The sequence below is a fragment of the Bombina bombina genome, chromosome 1 (assembly GCF_027579735.1).
Source record: "Bombina bombina isolate aBomBom1 chromosome 1, aBomBom1.pri, whole genome shotgun sequence".
Lineage (NCBI taxonomy): Eukaryota > Metazoa > Chordata > Amphibia > Anura > Bombinatoridae > Bombina > Bombina bombina.
Genome location: NC_069499.1, coordinates 1332995601 through 1333017123, shown reverse-complemented (window position 1 = coordinate 1333017123; position 21523 = coordinate 1332995601). Strand labels below are relative to the sequence as shown.

Below are 21523 nucleotides of genomic sequence, written 5' to 3'. Positions count from 1 at the left end.
AGCTTTGCTGGGCTCTTTGCCATTTCCTGTTGGGGAAGAGAATATCCCACAAGTAAGGATGACGCCGTGGACCGGACACACCTATGTTGGAGAAATTTAGATCTGCCTTAAAGACAGGGCGGGCCGTGGACTGACTACACTACAAGAGAAATAAATTTATCAGGTAAGCATAAATTATGTTTTCTCTTGTTAAGTGTAGTCAGTCCACGGGTCATCCATTACTTATGGAATACCAATACCAAAGCTAAAGTACACGGATGAAGGGAGGGACAAGGCAGGAACTTTAAACGGAAGGAACCACTGCCTGAAGCACCTTTCTCCCCAAAACAGCCTCCGAAGAAGCAAAAGTGTCAAATTTGTAAAATTTTGAAAAAGTGTGAAGTGAAGACCAAGTTGCAGCCTTGCAAATCTGTTCAACAGAGGCCTCATTTTTAAAGGCCCAGGTGGAAGCCACAGCTCTAGTAGAATGAGCTGTAATCCTTTCAGGAGGCTGCTGTCCAGCAGTCTCATAGGCTAAACGTATTATGCTACGAAGCCAAAAAGAGAGAGAGGTAGCCGAAGCCTTTTGACCTCTCCTCTGTCCAGAGTAAACGACAAACAGGGAAGAAGTTTGACGAAAATCTTTAGTTGCCTGCAAATAGAACTTCAGGGTACGGTCTACGTCCAGATTATGCAAAAGTCGTTCCTTCTTTGAAGAAGGGTTAGGACACAATGATGGAACAACAATCTCTTGATTGATATTCCGGTTAGTAACTACCTTAGGTAAGAACCCAGGTTTAGTACGCAGAACTACCTTGTCTGAATGAAAAATCAGATAAGGAGAATCACAATGTAAGGCAGATAACTCAGAGACTCTTCGAGCCGAGGAAATAGCCATCAAAAACAGAACTTTCCAGGATAACAGCTTGATATCAATGGAATGAAGGGGTTCAAATGGAACGCCTTGAAGAACGTTAAGAACTAAGTTTAAGCTCCACGGCGGAGCAACAGTCTTAAACACAGGCTTAATCCTAGCTAAAGCCTGACAAAAAGCCTGAACGTCTGGAACTTCTGCCAGACGTTTGTGTAGAAGAATAGACAGAGCAGAAATCTGTCCCTTTAACAAACTAGCAGATAAGCCCTTTTCTAAACCCTCTTGTAGAAAAGACAATATCCTAGGAATCCTAACCTTACTCCATGAGTAACTCTTGGATTCGCACCAATATAAATATTTACGCCATATCTTATGGTAAATTCTTCTGGTAACAGGTTTCCTAGCCTGTATTAAGGTATCAATAACCGACTCCGAGAAGCCACGCTTTGATAGAATCAAGCGTTCAATCTCCATGCAGTCAGCCTCAGAGAAATTAGATTTGGATGTTTGAAAGGTCCCTGAATTAGAAGGTCCTGTCTCAGAGGCAGAGACCATGGTGGACAGGACGACATGTCCACTAGGTCTGCATACCAGGTCCTGCGTGGCCACGCAGGCGCTATCAGAATCACCGAAGCTCTCTCCTGTTTGATCTTGGCAATCAATCGAGGAAGCATCGGAAATGGTGGAAACACATAAGCCATGTTGAAGACCCAAGGGGCTGTCAGAGCATCTATCAGCACCGCTCCCGGGTCCCTGGACCTTGATCCGTAACAAGGAAGCTTGGCGTTCTGGCGAGACGCCATGAGATCCAGATCTGGTTTGCCCCAACGATGAATCAGTTGAGCGAAGACCTCCGGATGAAGTTCCCACTCCCCCGGATGAAAAGTCTGGCAACTTAGAAAATCCGCCTCCCAGTTCTCCACGCCTGGGATGTAAATCGCTGACAGATGGCAAGAGTGAGACTCTGCCCAGCGAATTATCTTTGAGACTTCCAACATCGCTAGGGAACTTCTGGTTCCCCCTTGATGGTTGATGTAAGCCACAGTCGTGATGTTGTCCGACTGAAATCTGATGAACCTCAGAGTTGCTAACTGAGGCCAAACTAGAAGAGCATTGAATATTGCTCTTAACTCCAGAATATTTATTGGGAGGAGTTTCTCCTCCTGAGTCCATAACCCCTGAGCCTTCAGGGATTTCCAGACTGCGCCCCAACCTAGAAGGCTGGCGTCTGTCGTTACAATCGTCCAATCTGGCCTGCGAAAGGTCATCCCCTTGGACAGATGGGGCCGAGAAAGCCACCATAGAAGAGAATCTCTGGTCTCTTGATCCAGATTTAACAGGGGGGACAAATCTGAGTAATCCCCATTCCACTGACTTAGCATGCACAATTGCAGCGGTCTGAGATGCAGGCGCGCAAATGGTACTATGTCCATTGCCGCTACCATTAAGCCGACTACTTCCATGCACTGAGCTACTGACGGGTGTGGAATGGAATGAAGGACACGGCAAGCATTTAGAAGTTTTGATAACCTGGCCTCCGTCAGGTAAATTTTCATCTCTACAGAATCTATAAGAGTCCCTAGGAAGGGAACCCTTGTAAGTGGTAAAAGAGAACTCTTTCCCACGTTCACCTTCCACCCATGCGACCTCAGAAATGCCAGAACTATCTCTGTATGAGATTTGGCAGTTTGAAAACTTGACGCTTGTATCAGAATGTCGTCTAGGTACGGAGTCACCGCTATGCCTCGCGGTCTTAGTACCGCCAGAAGTGAGCCCAGAACCTTTGTAAAGATTCTTGGAGCCGTAGCTAATCCGAAGGGAAGAGCTACAAACTGGTAATGCCTGTCTAGGAAGGCAAATCTTAGGTACCGATAATGATCCTTGTGAATCGGTATGTGAAGGTAGGCATCCTTTAAGTCCACTGTGGTCATGTACTGACCCTCTTGGATCATGGGAAGAATGGTTCGAATAGTTTCCATTTTGAATGATGGAACTCTTAGGAATTTGTTTAGGATTTTTAAGTCCAAGATTGGTCTGAAGGTTCCCTCTTTCTTGGGAACCACAAATAGATTTGAATAGAATCCTTGCCCGTGTTCCGTCCGCGGAACTGGGTGGATCACCCCCATTACTAAGAGGTCTTGTACACAGCGTAGAAACGCCTCTTTCTTTATTTGGTTTGCTGATAACCTTGAAAGATGAAACCTCCCTTGTGGAGGAGAAGTTTTGAAGTCCAGGAGATATCCCTGAGATATGATCTCCAACGCCCAGGGATCCTGGACATCTCTTGCCCAAGCCTGGGCGAAGAGAGAAAGTCTGCCCCCCACTAGATCCGTTTCCGGATAGGGGGCCCTCTCTTCATGCTGTCTTGGGGGCAGCAGCAGGTTTCTTGGCCTGCTTGCCCTTGTTCCAGGACTGGTTAGCTTTCCAGCCCTGTCTGTAATGAGCAACAGCTCCTTCCTGTTTTGGAGCGGAGGAAGTTGATGCTGCTCCTGCCTTGAAGTTACGAAAGGCACGAAAATTAGACTGTTTGGCCTTTGATTTGGCCCTGTCCTGAGGTAGAGCATGGCCCTTACCTCCCGTAATGTCAGCTATAATTTCTTTCAAGCCGGGCCCGAATAAGGTCTGCCCTTTGAAAGGAATATTAAGCAATTTAGATTTAGAAGTCACGTCAGCTGACCAGGATTTAAGCCATAGCGCTCTGCGCGCTTGGATGGCGAATCCGGAGTTCTTAGCCGTAAGTTTGGTTAAATGTACGACGGCATCAGAAACAAATGCGTTAGCTAGCTTAAGTGCTTTAAGCTTGTTCATAATTTCATCCAATGGAGCTGTGCGAATGGCCTCTTCCAGAGACTCAAACCAGAATGCCGCTGCAGCAGTGACAGGCGCAATGCATGCAAGGGGCTGTAAGATAAAACCTTGTTGAACAAACATTTTCTTAAGGTAACCCTCTAATTTTTTTATCCATTGGATCTGAAAAGGCACAACTATCCTCCACCGGGATAGTGGTACGCTTAGCTAAAGTAGAAACTGCTCCCTCCACCTTAGGGCCCGTCTGCCATAAGTCTCGTGTGGTGGCGTCTATAGGAAACATTTTCCTAAATATGGGAGGAGGGGAAAAAGGCACACCAGGTCTATCCCACTCCTTGCTAATAATCTCTGTAAGCCTTTTAAGGTATAGGAAATACGTCAGTACACACCGGTACCGCATAGTATCTATCCAACCTACATAATTTTTCTGGAATTGCAACCGTGTTACAATCATTCAGAGCCGCTAATACCTCCCCTAGCAATATGCGGAGGTTCTCAAGCTTAAATTTAAAATTAGAAATCTCTGAATCCAGTCTCCCTGGATCAGATCCGTCACCCACAGAATGAAGCTCTCCGTCTTCATGTTCTGCAAACTGTGACGCAGTATCTGACATGGCTCTCACATCATCCGCGCCAGAGCTATCGCGCTTGCCTCTTAATTTTGGCAATTTAGATAATACTTCTGTCATAACAGTAGCCATGTCTTGCAAAGTGATTTGTAAGGGCCTCCCTGATGTACTTGGCGCCACAAAATCACGCACCTCCTGAGCGGGAGGCGAAGGTACTGACACGTGAGGAGAGTTAGTCGGCATAACTTCCCCCTCGTTGTCTGGTGATAATTTCTTTACAAGTAAAGATTGACTTTTATTTAAAGTAACATCAATGCAATTAGTACACAAATTTCTATTGGGCTCCACATTGGCCTTTAAACATAGTGAACAAAGAGATTCATCTGTGTCAGACATGTTTAAACAGACTAGCAATGAGACTAGCAAGCTTGGAAATACTTTTCTAAATAAATTTACAAGCAATATAAAAAACGCTACTGTGCCCTTAAGAAGCACAAAAAGCTGCATGAACTGTCTTTCAATTCTAACTGCGCATCTGAGGCGCGAAATTAGGCCCCTCCCACTCCACTCCGGAGTTGTGAGGCCTACAAAAATCACTTCCAAGTGACTAAATTTTTGCCAGGTGGATAATAACCCCAGAAAAACACTCCAAAGTGCTTAAAAAAGTGTCTAACGAGTATTTCTTAAACAAATAATCGATTGCCCTGAATTACTGTCAACCAGCCTAATTAGCCCTGTAAGCATTCAATTCTTTACTAAGTCTCAGAACATAGCTTACCCTCCCCACATGGGGATCTTGTCAGTCTTCTAGCATTATCTCAGTCTTGTCTAGAAACAAATGACTGAACATACCTCATTGCAGTCAAGCCTGCAAACTGTTCCCCCCAACTGAAGTTTTCTGGTACTCCTCAGTCCTGTGTGGGAACAGCAGTGGATTTTAGTTACAACATGCTAAAATCATTTTCCTCTCAGCAGAAATCTTCATCACTTTTCTGCTAGAGAGTAAATAGTACAAACCGGTAACATTTAAAAATAACAAACGTTTGATTGAAGATATAAAACTACAATTCTAACACCACATTCACTTTACCCTCCTGTAGAGAGACCCTAGTGCTTAGAGCCGGCAAAGAGAATGACTGGGGGGTGGAGCTAGAGGGGGAGCTATATGGACAGCTCTGCTGTGTGCTCTCTTTGCCACTTCCTGTAGGGAATGAGAATATCCCACAAGTAAAGGATGAATCCGTGGACTGGATACACCTTGCAAGAGAAATAAGGAAGCCAAGCAGCAAAGTGATCTAAAAATTGAGTTGGGGAGCCAGGGAGGGCAGTATATGACTGCAACACGTATAGAGAGGGGAGAGAATAAACAAATCAGGTGTGCTTCAAATGAAGATAAATGTGAGGGAAACACCACCTCCTTGTCTATTGCCAGACCTAGGAGTGTGGCTGAAATGGAGACCCCATGTGACAGTGCAGCAGTGGATGCTGTGTCTGAAGCAGAGAGCCAGGTTTCTGTAAGAGCCAGAAGGTTAAGAGAGTGGGAGATAAAGAGATCATGGATAGAAGTGAGATTGTTGCAAACAGAGCAAGAGTTCCAGAGTGCACAAGTGAAGAGGGAGGTGATTTTAGATGGAGGAATGAGATTAAGCTTACCAGAGTTTTGTTTATGAAGTCTATTGAAAGGCACACATGGATGTGCAAGGCTAGGAAATTGTGGGGGCCAGCAGCTAGTATGAGCAAGAGGGAGAGTGACAAGAGATGAGATGCAGATTTGCAGTAATGAGACTGTTTTTGGGCTGAAGTGCAAGGGAGAGAGAGAATTTAGGAATAGGTAAAGTTCATGAGTACAAAAGTAAGCTAAGTTTAAGAGAGATGGGCTAATGAACATTGCAGTTGGAGAGGGAGAGGTAATTGAATAATGTAGTTTGTTATAGAGACAAGAGGTAGCAAAAAGGAATATGAAGATATTGAGCATTATTACAAAAGAGGGAACCAATTAAACACATAAGACACAATATTACAGCAGCACTTACAAAAGGATACAATGAGATACATGAAACACAATATTACAAGAGTACTTACCTTCTGGTCTTGCCCCTTGCCCAATCCTTGTATAATTCTTATCTTAGTGCCTCATTTCTAAAATGTTCACTTTAGAAATGTGAACATATGCTATTGTTACAATGCACACTGCCCAGGCAATGCACCCCATGTGCAATGCACCTCCCAAACTAGTGTGAAATATATACAGGCAGGGCAGTCAGCTGAGTCCACTAGATTTAGTTGATTGCTACTTAAAATACAATTTGAAAGGCCAATTGGAATGTTAGATCCTGGCCTGGTCAGGGTGAGAAGTTAAGTAAACAGACAGTAAAATGTGGCTGAGGAGGAAGCTATGGTATAAGACAACTTATAAATTTAAGAATAATAGCAAGTATTGATAAGGATTGAACATCACATGGCAATTAACAAAACAGACATAAGACATTGGGAATAACATTACAATAAATTCAGGACTTAATTTTAACAACCTAAAATTATGTGCTCAATATACATATACACATACCAAAGAGAGACTTGCAGTACAAATAACACAAAAGCAGGGAAATTGGCAGGATTTGAATGCAGGGACCAATGTTCCCTCTAATTTTTTTTCTTCGTGTGCAATTATTTTTTTCTGTGTGCGGACTTGATACTGTGTACTCGGTACTGTGTGCACCACTGAGCGAGTAGAGAAGAATAGCTAATATTTAACCTTAGAGTAAATTTTAACCAGTTATCCGATTCATGTTATTAGTATATTATCAGCCACCACAACCATACCAAAATAAAACACAGAATGTCTTCTTGAATTATTTTTTGTGAAATTATTTTAATGTAGTATGTTCTATTTTTTCTGATGCATAACCTCTGAATGATAACTGGCTCTATCAATACTATAGCAAATACCTAATATACTTAATAGCAACATATTTTTTACTCATACATATGAAAAAACATTAGTTTAACATTTTAAAGATTTTTTTTACTGGATTTGTACTATTAGTCTAATAGAAACGTGCTTGAGTGCGGTGTAGACTCATAAGGAACAGGGCTCGAGTGTGGTACAGTTTCTCTGGAGTCACAGGGAACAAAGCCTAAGTGCCCCATAGGTTCTCCAGACTCTGTGTTGATGTCATCCTCATCTTCTTCACCCCAACTCCTCTTCTGTGCTGTATTCTTCTCTCTTCTGTCTTTGCAACTTCTCCAGTGCATGTACACTTTATCAAGATTAACAGAGTCACACTGAAGAAGATAAGACTTTGTAAACATCAGCATATCAAGATGTTTCTCTTCTAGTCTGTTCCTCGATTTGGTTTTAATATTATTCATAAGGCTGAATCCCCTTTCGCAATCTGCACTGGATGCCTGAAATGTTGCACAGATATCCACAAGCTGAGATACCATACAGTGATCAGCATGATTTTGAAGAGTGAAATTGACCAGGTCTTGAAATGTTTTAAATGTTCCAGATTTTATTTTCTCTATGACTAAATATTTATAATCATTGTATTGGTTAACAACAGAATCAATAATATCAGCCGCTTCTTCTCTATCTTCAAATTTTAACACATGCTTGTATTTTTCAACAAGCCTTTCAACTTTTTCTACTCCAAAGTTGAAACTCAGTGGTTTGGCATCAGGGGACATCACACCAAATTCAAAACATTCCCATTCCTTTAATTCATTTTCAGGGAATCTTTTTCTCATGTGCTCACAAACAAGGGAAATAAACTGTAAAACAGGTTGCTGGTTGAATGGTGTTTCTTTTTTATATAGGGAAATTAGATTCCTCACTGTGCTACTCCAATACACAGCTTCACTAAGGTACTGATTGTTTATCTTCTGAATCTTGGCCATTGCAAGCTGTATTGCTTCTATGGTAGTCAGACTACTTTTCTGTAAGGACTTGCACAAGTCTGCAAGATCACCAAGAACATCATTTAACACAGCCAGAGAAATGTGGTAGTTGTGGTCAGACATCTTCTTGAAGCAGTATTTTGCAATTGGATCATTCTCCTCTTTTTCATGTTCAAAATACTTAAGAAGTGGATCATAATTGCGCATTAGTGCCGCAAGAGCAAAATGCTTTGACAGCCATCGTACTTCATTGATTGGCTTAAATGATACCACATCACACTGGGCAACTGAGGCAATTTCATGTAATTTTCCTTTTCTTGTTGAAGATCGACAGAACCAGCCATAGACAGTTCTCAATAAAGTTTCAATTTCTTTTATTAAAGGTACTTGTTTCCAGGCATCGCCTATGCCTAAATCTTCACGATGGGCAACACAATGTTGTTCAATCAAGTGTGGAACATATTTCTTAAGCCGTGTTGCAACACCATTATTCTTGCCCAACATTACAGAAGCACCATCAGAGGTAAACATAACTATTTTCTTTAAATCTAACTCATAGGTGCTGTAGAAATTGATAATTGCAGAGGTAACCGTTTCTGCATTGCCAGCTATCAGTTTTACTATTCCACCAAACACTGTTTTGTAGGTTGTAGTTGATGCCACTCTGTATTTAAAGTAAATAATTAGCATCTTGCTCACTGAGATATCAGTGCTTTCATCAACAATCAGTGTATGAAATTTTGCATTACGAACTTCCGCCATTATTTCTTCTCTTATGATAGAGCTGATTGAGTTGAGGAATTCAAAAGCATAATTCTTGCTTCTCCAGCTATCTGGAATCTTGACATAACGAGCCATATGGTCATGAATTTCTTGTACTGATAGCATCGAACTGTTCAGTTTCACAGCCAGAAGTACATCTCTTATAAGAATTTTTATTTCATCAGCATTTGCACGTTGGCGTTCAGCCAAGGCCAATCTATCCGCTTTCTCTTTGGCAGTTTCAGTTAACATGCCACGCAATCCAAACAGAGATTTGCTAGCAGAATTCTTTTCCCTAAGAGCTTGCACAGCAGACAAATGTATCTTGGTTGCTAGATGACGCTTCATGTAATCAAGTTTCCATCCGTCATCCCAGGTCTTACCGGTAGAGAAAGCAGTAGCAACTTTCCCTTCAGCGCATACTGTACAGATCACGCCAACATCAGGTTTATATGTAAATATCTCCCCAAGTCGAATGCGAATCTTCTTTACTGATGTGTGTGAATCAGTTTCAACCATTTCGGCTAACTAAGCTTCCTTGAAACTTGAACGGCTTTTTTTTTCAAACGCTGGCACTGGAAGTGGTGGTGCTGGTGCTCTACTTCCTTCCTTAGGGGTAGCAGATCTCTTTTTGAATATATCAAACATTTTTTTCTAGTTATAAAAAATTAACTTAGAATTAATGACAATGAACATCTATATATATATATAAACAATAACATAGCCCTACATAGTGGAATATTTAGGTTACCTACATTTCTCTCAGTTTTTTAATTGAGGATCATTATATTTTTCACTAAACATACCTAGATTTGGAGGTACCTTTTTGCATAATAACCTTAGTTTCATCTTAATGCTTTGATTCATTCAGGTGAAACACTGCTAGCTGGTGATTGCTCGCTGCACATATATGACTTTTGTCATTAGCTCATCTGATATGATCAGCTATCTCCCAGTAGTGCATTACTGCTCCTTCAACAAAGGTTACCAGGAGAATAAAGAAAATTTGCTAATAGAAGTAAATTGGAAGGACATACATGCTGTATATGATTCATGAGAGAAATATAATTCTGTTGTATGTCCTTTAAAATGTAATTTATTTCTTGGCTAATGATTCTATTTGCTAAATATGTTTTTTTATTTAAAGGTCATTTTTTTTTTAATTTTTAATTTTTATTTATACAGTCTTTTATTTTTTTTATTTGCCTTTTTAGTTTAAAATATGGTAAATTTGAGAAATGTAGACACCCTATTTATAAATGAATATGCAACCCCTCTGCCCTCTCTTTTTCCTAAACACTTAAAGGGACAGTCTACTCCAGAATTGTTATTGTTTAAAAATAAAGATAATCCCCTTATTACCCATTACCCAGTTTTGCAAAACCAACAGGGTTATAATAATATACTTTTTAGCTCTGTGATTACCTATATCTAAGCTTCTGCAGACTGCCCCCTTATCTTAGTTCTATTTAAAGACTTGCATTTTAGTCAATCAGTGCCCTCTCATAAGTAACTCCACGGGCGTGAACACAATCTTATCTATATGGCACACATGAACTAATGCACCCTAGCTGTGAAAAACCATCAGATGCATTCAGATAAAAGGCAGCCTTTAAGGGTTTAGAAATCAGTTTATCAGAATACTTGGGTTTAGCTTTCAACAAAGAATATCAAGAGCACAAAGCCAATTTGATGATAAAAGTAAATTGGAAAGTTGTTAAAAAACTACATGCCCTATCTGAACCATGAAAGTTCAATTTGGACTAGGCTGTCCCTTTAAACCTTGTCCACCTGAGCCAACCTAGGTTTACTCTTTAGCAAAGGATTCTGAAAGAACAAAGCACAATTTGATAATAGGAGGTAATTGTAACGAATTGCATTCTCTATCTGAATCACAAAAGTTCAATTCTCTTCCACACACACACTGGCCTAACAAATGGATTTAAAATCTGTTTCTAAAGATCCGATACAAAGACACACATACATACTGTACATATATATCTTGCTTAAAATTATATATATATATATATATATATATATATAAACTATATAATATATATATATCTCACATATATATCTCATATATATATCTCATATATATATATATATATATATATATATATATATTTATATATATATATATATATATATATATATATATAACACTTTCAGGTTTCATTCTTGATGGACTGCTTTACTATTGCAGCACTTTACATACTGAGTATTTGCTGCAGGACTATACAGTGGTCACAATCTGACCATTGCATACCTTTATAGGAACCACATACTGACCACTATAATATATATATAAATATATATAATATATATATATATATATATATATATATATATATATATATATATATATAGTATGTGTATATATATATATATATATATATATATATATATATATATATATATATATATATATATATATATATATATATATATGTAAGTAAAAAAGGAAGTCCTCCTGACAGAAGAGCTTAAAGTAAAATAAGACCATTTATTCCACCAATTATAAAATAGGTCATTAAAATACAACAAAGGCAACTGAAATGGCTATGATGGGAGGCTGGTGGGGAGGCTGTGGGGGCATATATATATATATATATATGGTTATCTTCCATCATTGGAGCGCTTAATTTTTATTTCTAGGTGAAAGACATTTTGCACATTGTCTATCAATTGAGAAATAACTTTTATGTAGGTGAGGAATTTGTGAGGAATCTTGATACACATATATAGGAACATCTAACAAACTGCACAGCATAACATTTTTGAATTAGGAACCTGCCACTAAAAAAAAATATTATTTTGTTCAATAATGTGTTTCACCTCATAATATGATGTGAAACACATTCTTGAACAAAATAATATTTTTTTTAGTAGTGCTAAAAACAAACTCGTTATGAAGAGGCACCATAACTCACCTCACAATTTGACAGCTGGTGTCAGAAAGCACTAAGCCGTTGTAGGTGCACTAACCTGAGCCTGTCAGTCACCATGGGGATGACAGCTTCTCTCAACTCTGCCTGCCAGTAAGCCGTGAGTAGCCTCGCATAGGCTATTTTCATTTTGATGTCACCGGCTGGGAGGGGTCTTGCTGAAGCTGCTAGTCAATCACAGCAGACGGTCACAGACTAGTCACTGTTCCCTTTAAGGTGCAGCGCTGACTAAGTGTAATCTACTGTGTTTTATATTACTTCTTAGGTTATTGTCTAAGCAGTTTGTTTGCTCCCCACCTGAGCGCTATGTAGCAACAGCTGTAGGGTACCGTACCAGTATTACAATGCTGTAGCAGAACCTACAAATGGTAGGAGGTCAGGTCACTATCTGTTGCTACCTATCACTCGCTAGTAGCTACTTGTTTTTCTTTACCGCAGAGCTCCAGGTGTGATGCCTGTTAATATGCTCCTTGTAACACCCACTGATGACCGTGTGCAGTACTCTCTTCAAGGAGCACTGAGCATGGATTTTAGGCATAGTTATAACATTTGTGCATTACAGAATGATCTAACAAACTGAAGCATTTTTTATTATATTAGAATGTGTTTTTAGGGTGGTCCATTGTTATATAGACAGTACATTTTTACGATGCCTTAGCTATGAACTGACATACTTGGTTTGTGAGGAAGCAATATAGTATGAGCCTGTTAACTATGGGGAACTGTATTAATTAAATGGTTGGTGTTAAGAATAGTAAGATGGGTCCACCAGGAATGTTATGGGGAGGTGCAGAAAAGCGTTAATGTACGGATATCATATGTGATATTGCATTGTTTTCAGACGTACTCGTACATAGTACATATGACATGGAAGATGGAGGCAGTAGTGACTGTATGGTCAGAGAAAAGGACCATAAATGGACATTAGAATAAACTGTGTGTGTTCCAGACTAGAGATAAAACTCATGAATGTTCGTGCTTGTCATTTGCTGATAGAGGGTTAGGTTGAGCACACAGCATCACTGGTTAGGAGAGGAAAGTAGCTCTTTGGTAAATCGGCTTTTCCCTGTAACGAACCCACATCCGGAAAACAGTATCTTCTTTTCATCCGAAAAGTGATATTGTAGTTAACGGGAGCAATTTATATGTGTGTTGGTGCAAACCTAAATAATACTATTGCCTTATGCTGCATCAGCAGTGGTGGTCTAGCTATACGGAGCACTGGCTCAATCCGTCTGTAAGGAGTATAAGCGATACATTTAGTCATTTAGATCCAAATTATATGGACAATAGCTACTCTGCCAACATTTTCCAGACAGAAGGCATCCAAGTTAGTAATCTGCATGTACGGAACCACTTCCATGAACGTTTAATATTTCTCACTGAACCTATCTAAGCTTGGATTAATTGTGTATGGTAACTTGAAATGTAATTGAAGATCAGGAATACAAATGTGTTCCCTAGTCGAGAGTAGATAGATAAATAGTCATGTGCAAGTTCATAAAGTTGAAGCAGTGAACTGTAAAGCAAGCAATTTGTGTTAATCCAAGCTTAGATAGGTTCAGTGAGAAATATTAAACGTTCATGGAAGTGGTTCCGTACATGCAGATTACTAACTTGGATGCCTTCTGTCTGGAAAATGTTGGCAGAGTAGCTATTGTCCATATAATTTGGATCTAAATGACTAAATGTATCGCTTATACTCCTTACAGACGGATTGAGCCAGTGCTCCGTATAGCTAGACCACCACTGCTGATGCAGCATAAGGCAATAGTATTATTTAGGTTTGCACCAACACACATATAAATTGCTCCCGTTAACTACAATATCACTTTTCGGATGCAAAGAAGATACTGTTTTCCGGATGTGGGTTCGTTACAGGGAAAAGCCGATTTACCAAAGAGCTACTTTCCTCTCCTAACCAGTGATGCTGTGTGCTCAACCTAACCCTCTATCAGCAAATGACAAGCACGAACATTCATGAGTTTTATCTCTAGTCTGGAACACACACAGTTTATTCTAATGTCCATTTATGGTCCTTTTCTCTGACCATACAGTCACTACTGCCTCCATCTTCCATGTCATATGTACTATGTATGAGTACGTCTGAAAACAGGGCAATATCACATATGATATCCGTACATTAACGCTTTTCTGCACCTCCCCATAACATTCCTGGTGGACCCATCTTACTATTCTTAACACCAACCATTTAATTAATACAGTTCCCCATAGTTAACAGGCTCATACTATATTGCTTCCTCACAAACCAAGTATGTCAGTTCATAGCTAAGGCATCATAAAAATGTACTGTCTATATAACAATGGACCACCCTAAAAACACATTCTAATATAATAAAAAATGCTTCAGTTTGTTAGATCATTCTGTAATGCACAAATGTTATAACTATGCCTAAAATCCATGCTCAGTGCTCCTTGAAGAGAGTACTGCACACGGTCATCAGTGGGTGTTACAAGGAGCATATTAACAGGCATCACACCTGGAGCTCTGCGGTAAAGAAAAACAAGTAGCTACTAGCGAGTGATAGGTAGCAACAGATAGTGACCTGACCTCCTACCATTTGTAGGTTCTGCTACAGCATTGTAATACTGGTACGGTACCCTACAGCTGTTGCTACATAGCGCTCAGGTGGGGAGCAAACAAACTGCTTAGACAGTAACGGATATTATTTTCAACTACCAATTACAGGTGCTGCTAAGATAACTGTACTAAGAGCGGGTATAGGTAATCTCCGAAGTAATACAGCAGAATAAATCAACTGTTGAGAGAGTAACGGATATCATCTGAAATAGACTAAGCTAATAACAGATACTACACAGTTAACTTTAACAAAAGCGGCTATAGGAATCTTTCTTGACCAACACACAATTGATAGAATACTGTTAATTAGCACACTGCATCTTTAACTTTGAAGTTGAGAGCTCACGCGCTGTCGATCATAAGTAGAGTGGAAACAGTCACAGCAGGAGTCAGTGTCTTAGCCTCCGGTGTTGCGCGGCCTGATGTGCTGACTGCGCTACACCGAGAGGGAAGGTGCGCAGCCGCCCTACCGCGCACCTTAAAGGGAACAGTGGCAGGGACCCAATTCACATACCAAAGAGAGACTTGCAGTACAAATAACACAAAAGCAGGGAAATTGGCAGGATTTGAATGCAGGGACCCAATTCACATACCAAAGAGAGACTTGCAGTACAAATAACACAAAAGCAGGGAAATTGGCAGGATTTGAATGCAGGGACCCAATTCACATACCAAAGAGAGACTTGCAGTACAAATAACACAAAAGCAGGGAAATTGGCAGGATTTGAATGCAGGGACCCAATTCACATACCAAAGAGAGACTTGCAGTACAAATAACACAAAAGCACAAGGTATGTTTCTACATTAAGTAAAATTAATTTTGTTTTAGAGTTCTAACATTTATTCAATGTAAAATATTTATTTTACATATTGAAGGCTCTATAAAATGTTTAATATTTAAGTATTCTCTTTCGCAATGGCAAGATATTTGTATTATATCGAACTCCCCATGGTAAATTGATGATAGATATATTTATATACATATGTTTTCATATATTTTGAGCCAAAAGAGACCCCCCCTATGTTTTTATTTCTCCTTCCAATACCCCTTATTCCATAATTTTAAGCAGGGGGGTCCATGAGAGACCTCTATTTACCATTTGGGGCAAAATTTATTGCTGTAAGAGTTTATTTCTTCAGGGGCCAATGAATCTCAAGACATTTTGAAATTCTCTCTCAAACCATGGGGTTCTAATGTCACAAAAGAATGGGGTCCACATGTGACCTCATATTTACTATGGAAGCTTATATTATTTATCTTGCATGTGGTCCATGAGTGGCCTTTTTAAATTGAGAGAGAACATTTAAATATTTTGTTTAAACTGTACATTAAATGCATTTCATGCTCCTTGATCTAATCATGCACCATAATGGAACCTAGATTACTAGGTCGGTACTGGAATGTACTAAAATCAGTAAAAAACTGATGAAAATGTACACCTATGTAGCACTCACATTCCTGTGGGTTGATTATAGCTTGATAGAGTTAAGACATTAATGTAGAGTACAGAGCTAAATCAATAAAATATAACCTTTAATAGCTAGATTAAAAATATATACACACAAAGAAACACATTTAAAATCAACGTTAGATAGGTATAAATCAATCAAATCATTATGACTAAGCGTCCACAGAGAAAAAGTACTGATACAGGAATAATTGTATGAAATAAAGGATTGCCACTTAGTATCCTGAATAGTGTAAACTGTGTTGACAGATTAATTTAGAGGTTATGGGCTGAGTAGGCAGGCAAACATTTATGTTAAGATTAAAAATGTCAGTTATGAGTATCAGCATATACTGAGTTCAGCTCTTATACCGTTATAATATTTAGATAAATGAACTCAAATGCGGGCCTGTACCTTTAATTACCGTACTCACAATATATATAAGTATTAGAATGTTGAAAGGTGTTAACAGGTACCACTGATGCACTTCAACCTCGTATTATATAATCTACAAAAATCTGCTATTGGTGCCACTAAGTATTCAGTTCGTTTTAGTTGGCATTTATAGCTGCCCAACTTAGGTTTGTAATTATAGAAAATGTGATAGAAGCACCATCGTGTGCTGTATTCTACTCCATCATACTGTTAGCATGTAGACAAAGTATCATGTCTCCTGTACCCTCCAATATCGCGCTCAGAACATGTTCTGTCTATAAGGAGAAATTAATAGGCACGTAGTATTTTGACACTCCTAGCTGACTAAATATGTTATCAGAAGGAGATGCTGATCATACCGTACATACTCAATTCTAATCTCTCACATTAATGGTGAGACGATAAATTGGGAGTATTATTAGCATCTACCTTCAGATTCCATATCTGGAATCTACATTCAGCTTAATATAGGTATTGTACAGCATTAGAGCCTTGTATGTATATAAATCTTTAATATATTGCTGACTTATGCTGAATCTAATGAAAAATGTGTCCCCTGCTAATGCCGAAAATTAGAAGGAGTGTGCTTCTCACCATTTAAACTAGGAATTATCAGAAAAAAGATGTTGGTGCTGTCAAGTGCTATACGGCACTTCGTCAGCATTACAACAGATAAATGTATTGTGTTACCGGCCTATTCCTCTAATTTAACGTGCATTGCACTGAAAGTATATTCAAATGCTGGGAGTGGTTATTTACAAGTACCGATAAGGCTATAACTTAGAGGGTTAAGTAATGATCTGTATCTTAGATTAATAATGATGTTGTAACTATTTGCAAACGTCGTGAAGGCTATCACTAGAAAAGTTAGATACCGGCCTATACCTTAAGTTTTATAATATAAGTTATAAATTACATTAGGTATTAATCCCTCAGACGTGTTACTCGCCAGTGCTTATAAATTCAATGCGGTTACTGATTATACGGCAATTGCCCCAACCAGGTGTTATAACATACCAGCCTATACCTGAATTAGTAATGTACACTATTAGGGTACTTAAGATAATGTATATTATAAGGTTGTTATAGCTGGTGATAACCACTACTACCTGAGACGTTACCGGCCTATACCGTGAGTGATAACAGAGTATTCTAGGCGAAAACTGAGGGAGATACCAATTGCAACAATAATAACAGTGATCTATAAACTAAATGATAATATTACCGGCCTATACCTTAACGTGTTAATAAATTCTACTGATTCAACACAATTCCTCTGTGGTTTAGAGTAATAAGATAAGTAAATAGGAATTGCACGTTAGTTAAACATTTCTAGACTTTAGTCATATTAGATCATGCGTAAATTCCCAAATTATAAACTTATACCACATCTAACAAACTAAAACAAAATAAAGCCACTATCCCCGGTACTGGAATGTAGTTTAGATAGATTTCAACATGGCAGCACTCATGAGTAGAGGGAGGGGGTAATAACCTCAATAGTATTTTCTAAAAAATGTATTTATTGTTTAATGTCCCTTTAATGAAAACGGAGGTTCCCCTACATATGATTAAAACAATTGTTTCCTTCAACTTTTGTATAGAATAGTTGTATAGTTCCATAATAACTAACTGTTGTATAATGATCTTTTTGGGCATTGCCGCCTATAATATCCTTTTCATGTCCCTTAAATACAAATAAGTAAAAAATTGACAAGGAAAAGGTGGTTTGCCGCGACTAGTTGATTAGTAGGAATTCTTACAAATACAGAAAAGACAGGCAAAATTAAAGAGGTTGAGTGTCATTGTTTGTATACCACCAATTGCCATGAACTAAGCTATGGGAATTCAGTGTTAGTACCAAAATACTTGGGATTTGCTGCTTCATTCTCCGAGTTAAAAAATCTTAACGAGTGTGCACAAAAATATCAACTCTCCAATTTTTAAAATGTTTTTAAATGTGGGCAAAAAACAATTTTAAAAATACCTAAACCTCCGATATAACCGTACACCTCGTGTCAGTTTGAATACGTTAGAATGAAACCTTCATCACAAACTGTAAGCCCTGGAAAAGTCACGCACAGTGATGAAACTCGTCATGTGATCTTGAGCGGGTTTGTTTGAAACTTTGTAGCAAGCTCTTGTTACGGATAGCAATTATGATATTTATTGATCTGAATGTGACTTGAAACAAGTTGGAGCTACACTTTGCATATTTAATCTAGAACTTAGAGTCCATACTTACACTTTGTTGAATGTATGTTTCTAACAATATGTTGAACTAGGGAAACAGCTAGAAATCGGCTGACAGTGTTGAATCACAGCAGTACGTAGGCAGGTTGCCTTTGAGCACATAGATAGATCTGCCAGTGTGGAAATTGACTCCCTGTGTTCTTTGATTCTATATCTATCACTCCTTTCAGTTCCTCTAGTCTTACTTTTTAATTCTTAGCTGGACATCAGATTTATGAACATAGAGCTAGATGTGATTTAACCCACTCTTATCCGAGCCTGTAGCTGTAATTTTAAGTGTGTGTGTTGCATATATGTTAATAAAGTGAGATATTTTAATTCTAATAATTAGCTTAAATAGTGTGTAAATCAACACTGAGCTTGTAAGCCCCAAAACCTTTCTTGGATCCCTAATCCGTATAACAAACTACAATATAAGAAACTGGTGAAATAAGCAGAGGCCACTATGCTATATGATCTGCCTGGAGAGTATGTCAAGCAAGAGCAAAGACTGTAGTTCTGTTAAGCACCCTAGATGTAACAAATAGTGGTGTTCAACTACCAGCCAAACATTACAGAGAAGAGGTCTCATAATTATTAAAGCATACTAAGAATTAACACAATTCAGAAATACCGTGTGAACCACTAAATGATTAATTATGGAGACAAAGGTGTCACCTTTTTAATAGTAGAAATACAACTAGAACCTTATAATATATTTCTTCTTTCAATATGTGAACGTTCTCTTTATCCACTTATTAAAATTTAAAAAATTTAAAAATAAATGAAAATTCTTTGGGATATTCTCTTGCACAATAACCACTGATAGCACACCTGGTTCTGAAGGTTCAGCAGGTCTTGTATCCTCATCTCCTTCTAATGGTTCTGTGGCGCTCCCATCTTCATCATCACTTAGTTCCACTGTGTCATCCGAGCTGTCACCCTCAAGCTCTACAGGAAGTCTTATGGTTTCTGCCTGCAAAACTTCGTTACCCCTACCTAAAACTGCAACTGAGGCTGGGCGCTGGGTTCTGCTTGCTTGGAAGAAGCTGCTCAATCCAGAATGTGAGCTGAAAACATACAAGAAACAGACAACATTTATATATTCTTATTTATTATTTTTAGTAAACACAAGTATAAGGAGAGCATATAACAACCATAGACAAATCTATAATAAAATCTTTGAAAAGATAACTAACTGCTGGGATAGACACAGAAGTCTCTTTAATGGCTTTTCTTAGGCCCCAAAGACCCATTCTATTGCACTCTAGACGGGAGGGTTCTAAGGGAGAACTCAGCATGTCACAATCTAATGGTGTGTTTCCCAACAGTATATGTCATTGTGTTACTTAGGAAACAGTTTGAGTCAGGAAGCTACTGGCTCCTAGAATTTTACCCCTGGCTCCTAACATTAAACAAAACTAGGGGAAAATCATAGTTCTTACATGATAAATAAGAAAAAAAAAAATGTTAAAAAAGCAGTAAAGTAATGAAAAACCAGGAGAGAGATCATAGGATGTGGGAGGTGGGGAAGGAGAGGATCTGGTAAACCCAAAGCTATGTGCCTACTTGAGCTCACATGCAAAAAAAATGGGATAGGGTAGCCTTGTACAAAGAGTCCTCCTATGCACACTCTGCCCTCTCATATTTTAGAACAGTGCTCGACAAATGTTTAAATATGGGAGCCACACAAACTGGTCTTTAAAGACCAACGACGTACCCTGTATGACGTTAGGGGTTTAAAGGGTCTGGAAGCGATGCTGATCACTTCCAGCCGCTTTCAAGGTATTGCCGTGATGCCTCGATATTGAGGCATCACTGCAATACCTTTTTGGTACACCGATGCAGAGAGGGCCACTCTGTGGCTCTCTCTGCATCGGCCAGTGATGGTGCCGATCGTTGGTGGGTGGGAGCAGCTGCAGGGAGGCGAGTGGGTGGCCCATCGCTGGCGAACTTCCGGCCAGCAGTTATGCATGATGCCGGGCGCACGCGCGCCTGCGATCTGGCAGTGGTCAAATTGGAAGTGGTGGGAGAGGGTTGTGGGTGGTAGAGGAGGGGGGCAGCTACACTACAGAAAAAGTGGGGTTTATTTAAAAAAAAAAAAAAAAAGCACACATTTGATTGCAAAGTGGGTACTGGCAGGCAGCTGTCAGTACCAAAAATGGTGGCAAATAGTTAGTGGGAGGAGGGTTAGAGAGCTCTAAACAGCAGAATATTTTTATTTTTGTAAAATTAAAAAAAGCCTTTTATTTTAGTACTGGCAGACTTTCTGACTTTCTACCAGTACTTAAGATGGCGGGGACAATTGTGGGGTGGGGGAGGGATCAAGAAGTGGGATGTGTCAGGTGGGAGGCTGATCTCTACACTAAAGCTAAAATTAACCCTAATTAACCCCTTCACTGCTGGGCCTAATACAAGTGTGTTGCCCAGCGGCATTTAGCGGCCTTCTAATTACCAAAAAGTAATGCTACAGCCATAAATGTCTGCTATTTCAGAACAAAGGGGATCCCAGAGAATCATTTACAACCATTTGTGCTATAATTGCACAAGTTGTTTGTAATTAATTTCAGTGAGAAACCTAGTTTGTGAAAAAGTGAACAATTTTTTTTATTTGATCGCATATGGCGGTGAAATGGTAGCATAAAAATATACCAAAATGGGCCTAGATCAATACTTTGGGTTGTCTACTAAAAAAATATATATATATACACATGTCAAGGAATATTCTGGGATTCCAGACAGATATCAGTGTTCCAATATATAAAGCCCTGGTAAGACCTCACCTTGAGTTTGGAGTGCAGTTCTGGGGACCGATTGCTAAAAAAGATATTGCAGAACTAGAAAAAGTTCAGAGAAGGGCCACAAAGCTAATAAGGGGATTGGAGAAATTAACCTATGAGGAGAGGCTAGCCAAACTGGGTCTGTTCTCTTTAGAAAAAAGGCGCTTGAGAGGTGACATGATTAC

The 21523-nt window shown here is 39.1% G+C and overlaps 1 protein-coding gene across 1 annotated transcript in view; it reads right to left on the bottom strand.

Annotated features, from left to right (window-relative positions):
* The window catches only part of RFWD3 (ring finger and WD repeat domain 3), a 245495-nt gene that overhangs the window by 183796 nt on the left and 40176 nt on the right, over positions 1-21523 (bottom strand). Inside the window, exon 3 of the mRNA XM_053719462.1 lies at positions 19393-19628. Within this exon, the coding sequence (XP_053575437.1) occupies positions 19393-19628 (236 nt within the window). The remainder of the gene's footprint in view (positions 1-19392; positions 19629-21523) is intronic.